Here is an 11,091-nt window from a genome sequence, read left to right on the forward strand (position 1 = left end):
TAGCAAATTGGATACTACACAATAGTAACAAGAGGTGGTTATTATAGTTTAAAATATTTTTTACCCCAAATACCTTAACGAATTATATCCAAAACGTCATGCATGATAATTAATGATGGTGAAAGGATATATGCAAGTGAATTAATAAGTTGCATAAAGAGTAATTATGAACATCTATTTTATACAAATACTCGATTACTACTAAATATGTCAAAATCAGCCTAGCTGTATAAAACTTTACTATTAACCTTGAAAAAGAAATTAAAAAATCCAAAAATGTTTCGATTATTTCCAATAAGCAACGACATGTCGGCTTTATTAACACAAACAAAACACACCCCACCAACAAATGAAACCACAGCTACATCCCAACATCCAAATTAACAAATTAAATATACTTTTAAACAAATAATTAGATCTATGGCACCGCCATTTTATTCCGATCAAATCTGACATTTCTCCGGACAAACGGCGGCGCCGCACTCGACCGGAGAGACTTCGCCCAATCCAACCTTTTCATCTCCGGGACTGCCGGAGCAAGGGTGTCGGACCGGGAAGTTCTCGGCCGGAGACTTTCCGGCGGTGGCGCCACCTTTTTGGTCTCTCTTATTTCCATCATTGTCCCTCCATCCATTTTGATGCTGATATTTACCTCCAAAAGGTCTTTCTTGGTTTTCAACGGCTTAATATGACCGGAAATTTTCCGGTGCTGATAAAGGCGGTTCAGGCGAAGGGCATGTTGGTATATCCCTCCTTTAATCTCTTCCTCCAAATCTCTCTCTATTTCATTCTCAATTTCTCGCCGGATCTTCATCTCTTCTTCTGAAATTGCATGCTCTAAACCCTTCTTCTCCACTCTTACCTATTCAAAATTCAATTCTTTACTCATTTTTCATCAAATGAATGTATTAAAAAATATCATTATTCAAAGTACTCATCAAAACATATATGAGATTAAGTATATTTTCAGCACTTAAAAAATTATTTCAAACCTGCCTGAAATTAAGATCATTATTAATATTTTTCTTTTAAAGAAAAATTAGTGAAATGAAAATTTAAATTAATGAGGATGTAAATTATTATAGTAATGTTGGCAATGTCTCGCTTTAACTATATTTTGAAATGTACTAAAATGCTGATAATGTCTTAATTTGCATTACCAACTTTATATATGTGCTTGTACTAGCCAACTTAAATATTGTTATAGTAATTAAGGTATATATATACGTATATGTATGTGTATATTCGTAATACTGTATTGTCACATGTATTGAAAGTATTTTTCTCTCTCAAAAACTAGGCATATTTGGTTGAAGTTTTATTTCGAATTTAGCAGACCCAATATTTTTATAGTTGGTTAATTAAGAAAATAAAATAGTCAAATAAAGATTAGACAAGTAAAAAAAAAAAAAAAAAGGGTTATGTTGCATACCACTTTTGCATGAGTATTATGAGGAGACGGACTCGGTGGCAAAAGTGACATATCAGCCAACCCTAAAAATTCCAAAGAAAATGTGATTTTAAAAACGAAATAAAGAAAGTTGATCAACTTACAAGCTGGATCATCGGTGAATGATCATTACAAAACGGAAATTAAAAAGAAGAAGAAGAAGAAGAAGAAGCATGTGTTTTGAAGTGATTAAATAAAATATCGCCCAAAAGAAAAAGGATAGTGAAAAGGAGGGGGAAAAAGAAAGAAAAAAGTGAACGGAACCTAGGATGTTGGGGTCGAAGCAATTGTGGAGCTGGTCCATGGGTTGAAGAATGAAGGGCTTTAATATATGGCTTTCGATCGACGTTGTTACTGTTAGTGATGATCATGTCTTTTTAAAGAGCTGAAAAGTGATTGGAATTGGTGTGTGTGTGTGTGTGTGTGTGGTGGGACAGTTGGAGAAATTAGTGATATTTTTGTTTGGATTATGGAGGTTATTTTAGTTGTAAGTGTGTGTCGGCAGTTGGCTGTAATTTTCCATTACATTTACGTATGGACATAATAATAATAATCATAATATAAATCAAAGAAGACATGGGGAGGAAAAACTGCTTTACGTGCAAGAGATTACATGGAGGGCCTCAGGCTTGGCTGTTGTTTTTGGGTTGTCCTTAAAGCAAAATCCATTTCAAGTTTATAGCCTACCCTCTCCAGATGTGTTTGATGTGAACTCTCTCACCATTTCCAGGCTTTCCGGCGCTTTATAATGGTTGGGGGATAATTTTGGATTTCAAAGACAAAAATAAACAACAAATAAAACCATAGCGCACAACTCTATTAGTTGTCTTTTTTTTTTTCAAGGTTAAACTATTATTTTCCTTATGTTTCATGTACTTTCAACAATCTTAAAATTAATCCGCCCTATGGTTAGTTTATTTGTTAATTTTTTCTTAAAAAAATAATTAGTCTCTATCAATATTCCCGCCCTTTATAAAATGTAAAGCTATATATATGTTCATCTGGTATTTTTTTTAATGAAATAAATTATTATTATTTAACTAAATTTGTTAAAAATAAATTTAAAAGATAATATTTAAAGTTTATTGAAAATAAATTGACCTAAATTTAAAATTTATTAAAAATATATAGATTTAAATAGAATGAACTCAAGTATAAAACTTTAAAAAAAAATCTTTTAATCAAATTAGATATTGTTCATTCGAGAAAAACTTAAATAGGATGAAGTATAGTAGTTTGACCATTGAGTTTGAAATTTGAAATAACAATTAGTGTTGGATTGGAGGAGACAAGCTAAACAACCATCGGTTATGGTGCCCAAAGATTATAAATTGTTGGAAAAGCATTGTTTTGTTAGACCTAATTTGTGTAAAGTAACACTAATACAAACATCTACATATGGGGAGAAGACATCCTAACAACTGACATTAGAGAAGCTTAGGTTATCATAATTGACCTGCATTCGTTTCTTTGAAGTCAAAAGTTCAATTTCTTAATCTCATAATTTTTGTATTAAAAAAAAAGCCAACTTGACAGAAAAAAAAAAGAGATTATGAAATTGGCCTAGACATTATTTAAAAATATTTATGGATAATAAAATTTTCTGAAACTAAAAAAAAAAAAAAACAATATATCCAGCAAGCTTTTACAATGAATTGAATTTTAGAGAAAGATAAGTTGAATTGGATGAACTTTTGGATGAATTTGAAAGGATAAAAGACTATTTTGAACCCATTTAAAATCCATTTTAAAATGGAACTTGGGATAATAATAACAATTATTTTAAAAATTATATATATATATATATATAACATCTTTGGGCTGGGCCAAAAATGACCGATTTTAGGCAGAGAACCTAGAGAAGAAGCCCAATCATGCATCAGCAATAAAATACAACATAGCTCATTTAAACTTCAGGTAAACCGTATAAATCCTAGTTTATTTTATTATTTAGAAAACATTTTAGTCCCAGAATTTTCATAAAAATAAATAATTTAGTATTTAAACTCTATACGATTATGACTTAGTTGGTGATTTAGTCTATATTTTTTTAAAAAAAATTATAATAATTTACTCTTTAAAGTTTAATATGTAAGATAGTCTATGTACTTTAGGATTTGTAATGGTTGAATGAGAAATTTCGACGAATCACAAGTTGCCACATCATCAACGAAAGCTCGAGCCTATTGAAAAAATTATAAGTTGGATCGGGTTGAGTAATTAAAGTCCCTCGGGCCCAACTCAATTCAAGTCCATGGTAAAATTTCAAGTCAAATTAAAGATTAAGCCCAAGCCCAATTTGGACTCAATAAAGCAATTGGGCCAAGTCCATGTAAAGCCCACGAGAAATCTCTCTAAATAGAAGCCTTACCTCTTCATTTAGGGGAGGTTGGAAGAATTGAAGGCCAAAGCTCTCTGAAGATTTGAAGTTCTGAAGCTACGAGGATCTGAAGTCTTCAGAAGTTCTGAAGCTCGAGGATCTAAAGAATGTAACTCCTCCAAAACTCTGAAGATCAGAAGTCATATTAAAACTCTGAATATTTAAGCTCCCAAGATCCAAGGCTTAAGCTCTCAAGATCCAAATATTGAAGCTCCTAATTCTTGAACACCAACGATCTTAAGCTTTTAAGTGATGAAGACTGAAGCTTCTCAAGTTTCGAAGACTAAAGTTCTCAAATTCAGAAGAACTGCAGATCTGAACTATTTGAAGCTTTAAAGATTAGAAGATTTCAACAAACTGACCATATCTTCACAACCTATAAGCTGAAGATTCAATCCCCTCAAACCTAAAGGTCAAGCTCAAGCCCACCTGTGAACTCTATAAATAGAGAAGCTCTCCTCATTTGGAGGGGTCAGCAATTCTATATTCCAGAAGCCCAAAGAGAATTCTCCCAGACTTCTGAAGCTAATCACAATCGAAGACTGAAGTCTTTCGGAGATACAAACATTCTTCAAAGACTTCAACCCTAAAAACATCACGCGTTTCACTTCTCAAATCAAGCATACACATTCGAATGAGAGAAAATCAGAGGATGAAGTACTAGATACCGAACCATGTCGCATCAAATCAACATCAACATCAACACCAACTCAAGTTCAACTCCATGAAATAAGTTTCTCCGCAAGCCTCGTGCAAACTTTAATCCTCCAAGACGATCAACAAGCCCAAAAGTCGATCATCTAAGAAGGTCAACAAACCCAAAGGCCGATCATCCAAGAGAATCAACCAGTTTAAATATAAAGTTTATTTTGAACACATCAAAAAATTATTGTATTAGAGATTGTATTTGCTATATTGAAATCGATACAAATATAAAATTCAAATTCCATGAATTAAGTTTCTTTGGAAACCTCGTGTGAATAGTAATGATTTTGTTTTTATTGTAAAAAAATATATTATTAAAGTTTTATGAAATTTCTTACACAAGCGTGTCAATAAACTCATCAATATATATATATATATATAAACTAAGGCGCTACATAATAAAAATTGACTCTTAAATTTGACGAGAGATTAAATTGATACAAATTTCAAACTATAAGAATTAAATATTTATAAATTTGAAAATCTAGAAGTGTATGACAACTAAATCATTATTAATTAAAATTTAAAAGACTAAATTATTAATTTTATAAACATAATTTAGGGACTAAAAGTGTTTTTAAGAATAGAATATCAACCAGATTGTAAGCATCCAATTTATGTACTGAGTTTTACTCCAATTGACATTTTTGTGAGGTTAAAAACTCAGCAACCTTGAAACAACATTGAAAGTAGACACTAAGTTAGTAAATGGAGGGAATGAGATTAATAAAGGAAAATGATAAAATAAATTCAATTCTGATATCCATCTGAGCATGTGCAGAATAGAGATAGAGAATAATTAGAATGGGAAAATAAGTTAATTTAGTGGGTTTTTGAATTTCAAGGAGTAATATATTCCTGCTTTGTGGGTGAGGTTTGAGGGCCAACTACTAAGTACTAAAACTAAGATCAGAAGGAATCATGATTTTTAATTTTGGCTAAAACAAAAAACAAAAAGCAAAAAGATTCAGTTTTAAACCATAACCATATTCAAAGTTCAAACCCCGCTCTCTGTTTGTCTTTCTAAAAAGCTGGTTCATACCATATACGTATTATTTTATGCCTTATGGGACTCTGTCACGTGCTGTGCAAGTGCCAAGCGAGCATTTTAATAAACTAAAAAGAAAGAATTTGTTCATGCAAAGAAATAAAGGGAGAGTTTAAATAAAATTAAAAAAAAGAGAGAAGGGAATTGGTTTTTTGTTAATTAATTTTGACACACACTGGAATCTCCAGCAAGTTAAGGCCAGGTTTTGCAGTTGCTACCATTCACATTATATGGACCATATACTCATTAATTAATGCATCATATAATATAACTTTTGTTTTGGTCTATTTATATCAAAATAACTGCTTAAACCGTGGTTTCGTCTCTTCTGCCTTTTCTGTTTTAATATATCCTTAATTCACTATCCCTTCATGCTTCTCTCATCACTACACACATATTCCTACAATACCTCCCACTACTATGAAAAACGACCATAGTCCATAAAAAAGAAATCCATTATTTACAAATTTATTACAATCACACAAAGTTCTCTCCCTAGATCTCCATTTACCAGAGTACTCTCTCTCTCGAAGTTTTTGTACTACTTTTCAAACTAGATAATACAAAAAAGGATAAGTTAACTAGAGTTATCACACCTAACTTTAAAGTATTTTTAATCGGGACAATTTGAAACAAAACTACTTGTCGTACATTGAACCTTTTCAAAGTATGCACTAACTCACATAAAAAATTGCTAGGTCATGAATGTGAAACTGGCAACTTTTTAGATGGTAATAAATATCTTATTCACTAACCTAGAGTTCAATTGACTTCATTTATCCCATCTAACCTCATTTGATAGGGATGTTAACAATCTTAAAATTATATACTATTCATCTTTTAATCAAACAAATTGATTGAATTTATTAACATGTTTGGATTGAGATACTGAAATAGTTAAAATTATTCATGTTATTATGAGTAGTTCAAAATCATATTTAAAATTGTAGAATCAAACACTAAATTGATTTAAAATAACTAAAAACACGTGTCAAACACATTTTGAATGAGCCAATAGAAATTGATTTTAACACTTTTCAAACGAATCTCAAACATGTTCTTAGAATCATTTTGAAAATTACCGAAGTAGTATGTTAGTTGAGCTTCATAGATGTTGTCGCACGTTATAGGAAGGATTTTTTTTTTTCTTCTTTTTCTTTGTACACTAGAGGTGTGAGGATTTGAATCGCCAACCTCCTAGTCAGAAATAGATCCGTATGTCCTTTACTTGCTTTAGGTTTTTTATTTTAAAAAATAAAATTTATAAGCTTTTATTTAATGTAAATAGTTATAAATTTAGAATATGGTGGTCAAATTAAGGTTGGACCTCCTGCATTATCACGTGACAATGGGACAACTAAATTAATTCCATGAAGTACGAGATGACCTTTCCTTTCAACTTTATGGGGCAAAAAGGAATCCTTCATTAAATCTGCAAACAAACCTCCCACCACTTTATTTACTTCCTAAACTCTTCCTAATTAGTACCACAATGGCGCCCATATTCAGAATATATAATATAGAATTATAATATATCTTCATTCTTTTCTGAAATTATTTATTAATCATAACATTAAACTAAAGCACTTCCCATTCATCAATATATTCTAAACTTAATGCTACTCTACATTTTCACAAAACTCTCTTTTTATCTCAATTACAAGAAACTCATCACCATTTTCTTCATTCTTAAATTATTTATGACTAAAACGTACGATTTACAAGGTATCATTTCTTTGAACATTTTCAGATGAAATTGCTGTTAAAACCCTTGGAAAGAAAAACATAATATAGGTATATATAATAAAAATGCGATTGAATTGAACCTGGTATTATGGTAAATGTAAATTAAGAGATGGAATTTGAATAATTTGATAGAAACAGAAATATTCGAAAGGACGAGTGAATTCAAGTGGATACTTACAACATTTGAGACTTGACCATGCTTAGCTGTCGTTTAAGGAAACTTTATTGTTCTTTAATGTCTGTTGCAAAGCCAATGTTTTTAAGTGGATACTTGTCAGTGACAACCATGGCAACCCAAACCCTGCCTCCCACAATACACTATTTCTTCAATTAAAAGTCCTTAAAAGAAAGAAATTCATGGCTTCCCTTTCATAAATGGCAATGCCAGCTGAAGACCTGAAACCTCTCCTCTGTTTTTGTGCAGTTGAAAGGAAAAATCAAAATCAGTGCAAAATTTGCAATACTTCCAATGCATTTTTTTTTTCTTTGTTTTTGAATAATCATTATATACATACAGATAGAGAGTTGGTTTTACAGAGCAATACATTCCAGATGTTGACTGGTCATACACTCAAAAACACAGAGGGGGTTTGACCAAGTGGGGCCCCCTTTTCTCAATCCCCAAAAACAAACCACCCCCCCTCCACACAATAACTCAATTATTTAAATCCCTAAGGAAAATAAATCCAAAAAAAAAAAAAAAAAAAAAACTCACTGCAAAATCACACACACCACAGCAAACATCTCCTCTCTTTCTTATGCATATTCTTCTTCCTCTGCTTCTTTTACAGTAAAATTCTGTTTACAAAAGTGAATTTTAGGAATTGAAGCAACAGTTTCCTGCTTTTTTGCTGTGTTTTTCTATCTATCTCAAAGTTTTGAATATGATATGTTGTGGAAATTTTCATTTTAAGTAACACTCTAACTGATGACACTTACCTAAATTTTATTCACCCTCTTTTTTTCTCTCTCTCTTTTTTGTGTGTTTTCTTTCATTTGACAGGACTGGATGGACTTGAATCATCATTTGATGATGGTCTATCTTGTCTCCTCCTTTTGCTGTCTGCACTGTCATGAGAAGAAGAATTACCACATGAGCCTGCAGTTAATAGTTCCTCTGTTTTGTAACTCAAACAAGCTGCATCCAAAACCCCAACTGGGCTCTGAGGAACTGAACCACCAACAACATTACCATCCAATTCATTTCCATACACATTATTAATCAATGACAAATCTCTAATCAATTCAATACACTTCATCACTCTTTCCTGCAAAACAAACCCATAAAGCAAATGTTTAAAATAAAGTAACCCAATTAGCAAAAATGTGTTTTTTTAAAGAGTTAAAGCAAAGTTCTTTTTGTATTACTTTCTCCATATATGGAAAAGAAAGGATTGCTTTATTCATATCCGGTGCTTGAAATTCTCCTGAAATGGAAATTGCCACAGCTAAAGCAATTTCAGAGGGCTTGAATTCCAAGAAGTCAATGCCTGCATGCATTTAATTTTTCACACCCACAAAACTGTATCAAACACATTAATTTCTGGGGGAATGCTACTGATTTTTTCAGTCAGTAAATGGAAAGAAAAAGCTTTAAAACACCTTTAATTGTGCTCAGAATGAGTTGTGAAGATTTAGAGAAAAACAGGCTTGGTATATGCTGCTCAACAGTGATCTTACTGAGGAAATAATCAATGAAAGAAAATGGAGTTATGGCTTGCATCTTCCATTTCAACCTGCTTAGAACTAAAAGCTCCATTCTTTGTATAGTTTTTGCTTCAAACACAAACTTAGGTTCCTCAACCTGTAGTTCAAAATTGAAATCCATCAACAAAACAGGAAAAAAAAAATTGAAAATAATAAAAATAATATTCAAATTCATTTGACCTGTAAATCTATGGGAAGAGGAACTTCTGTCTCCTCCATTTTTGCTGCTAGAGACATACAAGCTACTGACAGAAGCTGCACAGTCCAGCTTTTATCCATCTAAATAATAAAACATTATGAGAAAAATTTTCATAACATGACAAGAAATATAGAAAGAGAAAAAAAGAAAAATCTTGTTTGATTTCTGGAACTTACAGGCAAATGATACACTGAGAGGAAACGATCCAAGTAGTTCATAGATAAACAAAGACTCAGAGGTCCAAAGCTGTAATGGGCATGAGCCTGTTCATGAATCAAATAATGAACTAACTAAGATTGCCAGGAATTACAAGTACTGAGGGACCATAAACTGTTGAAATTGGGAAAAGAAAAGCAAAAAAAAAAAAAAAAAAAAAAAAAAAGAACAGACCCCATCATTATGAATAATCAAACCAAACAAAAAGAAGAAAAAATGAAGCATTGGGAGACCAAATTCCTGTTTTTGATAAGAACTCAAACTTCCATTGATGGAAAAGACCTTAGAAAAATCAAAGCCCGTCATAGAAATGAATCAAAGAGATAAAGGTAACCAAAAAAAGATTGAAAAGAAAAAAACCAACCTTCCAAATCCAATCAACAGCCTCTTTTCTGAACTTGAAATCCAAATCCCCAGAGAGCATTCTCTTAAGATAATCATGAGTTGGCAAATGCTCAATCTCTTTCTCTACCATTCTTCTAACTCTCTCTTCACTCTCTAAGGCAGAGCCCAGAAAAGTTTCAACATACTGGTCACGGGTTCTTCGGTGGGGCAGAGAAATTGAGCATTGTTCAAACACATTATTTGTAGCATTACAATCAAATTGATCATCAAAACAAATATTGGCATTCTCTGTACAGTAAAAACTATCCGCCATTGAAGGATGTTGCAAAATATGAAGAAGAAATATCAAACAAATAAAAACAGCATTTGATGTTTCTTAAGAAATGAGTTAAAAAGAGAGAGTGAAAGAAAAGGAATGGAAGAACAGAGAATGGGGTTTGAGGAAGAGAAGAGAAGAAGAGGTTTGTTTATGTAGAAGATGAGAGAATACGAAGTTTAGGGTAAAGCTCTGTACTCCTAAATACACAACAACAAAACATTTTCCATTTCAAAAACCATTTTTTTTTCATTTCTTATTCCAAAATCAAAATCTTTATTTCTCCATCTGAAATTTAAAAAAAAAAAAAAAAAAAAAAAAAAAAAAAAAAAAATTGAAAAGAAAAGAAAAGAAAAGGGCCGTATGTGATTCATGACTTAAGTTGTTTTTTTTCATTTTTTTTTTATTTGTTTTGTTTTCTTCTAAAGAAAAGTGCATTTCCAAGTTTGAAAAAATAATTCTAATCCAATTTCATATATTTAAACTTAATATTAAAAAGTCACCTTTTCAGTTTCTAAATTTTGAATCTTTGACTATGGTTTGTTTATAAATTTGTTTTAAAAAACAATTTTCTAAATTTTTCCAAAGTCAATTTTTAGCTTCATTTTTGCATTTCTTCTAATTAATTCGTAAATTTGTATAAATGTTGCACTCTTTTATTTTTAATCGACTTTTATTGGAAGAATTGTCATTAAAAAACAATCAAATTTGATGGACTACTACTTTTGTTGAAATGGGTGAGTTTAGAAGGACTTATTTTCCATATTTACCAATTTTGTATATTGAATTTGTTATGACTTGATTCTATGTATTTGTTTTTTAGGGCTTATTTTTGTTTGAAATTGGTTTGATGATATTTTTATTAGTTGAGTTTTGTAGTGAATGTAATCAAAGCCTAACAAATAGTAGAAAATACCATACTTATTCAAGTTCAAAGTCCAATTTGATAACATTAAAAGTTTTACGAAAATTTAGACTA

At 31.2% G+C, this 11,091-nt stretch overlaps 2 protein-coding genes across 2 annotated transcripts; both read right to left on the minus strand.

Annotated features, from left to right (window-relative positions):
* Positions 1 to 227: 227 nt before the first annotated feature.
* LOC120074545 (uncharacterized) lies at positions 228 to 1,954 on the minus strand. Its single transcript, XM_039027700.2, has 3 exons — positions 1,715 to 1,954; positions 1,433 to 1,494; positions 228 to 862 (listed from the first exon to the last, which is right to left on the minus strand). The coding sequence occupies exons 1-3, from the start codon at positions 1,752 to 1,754 to the stop codon at positions 419 to 421; spliced, it is 546 nt and encodes a 181-aa protein (XP_038883628.1). The 5' UTR covers positions 1,755 to 1,954; the 3' UTR covers positions 228 to 418.
* A 5,820-nt stretch (positions 1,955 to 7,774) lies between these two features.
* On the minus strand, positions 7,775 to 10,331 carry LOC150029735 (cyclin-D4-1-like). Its single transcript, XM_090310409.1, has 6 exons — positions 9,816 to 10,331; positions 9,412 to 9,498; positions 9,217 to 9,315; positions 8,932 to 9,133; positions 8,698 to 8,819; positions 7,775 to 8,597 (listed from the first exon to the last, which is right to left on the minus strand). Exons 1-6 carry the CDS (start codon positions 10,107 to 10,109, stop codon positions 8,322 to 8,324), a joined length of 1,080 nt encoding a protein of 359 aa, XP_090166535.1. The 5' UTR covers positions 10,110 to 10,331; the 3' UTR covers positions 7,775 to 8,321.
* Between the last annotated feature and the right edge of the window lie 760 nt (positions 10,332 to 11,091).

The sequence above is a fragment of the Benincasa hispida genome, unplaced genomic scaffold (genome assembly GCF_027475165.1).
Source record: "Benincasa hispida cultivar pf3 unplaced genomic scaffold, pf3_genome.v1.1 HicScf960, whole genome shotgun sequence".
Lineage (NCBI taxonomy): Eukaryota > Viridiplantae > Streptophyta > Magnoliopsida > Cucurbitales > Cucurbitaceae > Benincasa > Benincasa hispida.

What these genes read in the sequence shown, in the direction of transcription:
- LOC150029735 (XM_090310409.1), bottom strand. Translation starts at nt 10,109, where the DNA reads ATGGCGGATAGTTTTTACTGTACAGAGAATGCCAATATTTGTTTTGAT. An exon ending in TCTCAGTGTATCATTTGCCT is followed by an intron (nt 9,316 to 9,411) that starts GTAAGTTCCAGA and finishes TTTATTATTTAG; the next exon opens with ATGGATAAAAGCTGGACTGT. An exon ending in CATTCTGAGCACAATTAAAG is followed by an intron (nt 8,820 to 8,931) that starts GTGTTTTAAAGC and finishes AAATGCATGCAG; the next exon opens with GCATTGACTTCTTGGAATTC.
- LOC120074545 (XM_039027700.2), bottom strand. Translation starts at nt 1,754, where the DNA reads ATGGACCAGCTCCACAATTGCTTCGACCCCAACATCCTAG. An exon ending in CTTCGACCCCAACATCCTAG is followed by an intron (nt 1,495 to 1,714) that starts GTTCCGTTCACT and finishes TGGAATTTTTAG; the next exon opens with GGTTGGCTGATATGTCACTT. An exon ending in ATAATACTCATGCAAAAGTG is followed by an intron (nt 863 to 1,432) that starts GTATGCAACATA and finishes AATTTTGAATAG; the next exon opens with GTAAGAGTGGAGAAGAAGGG.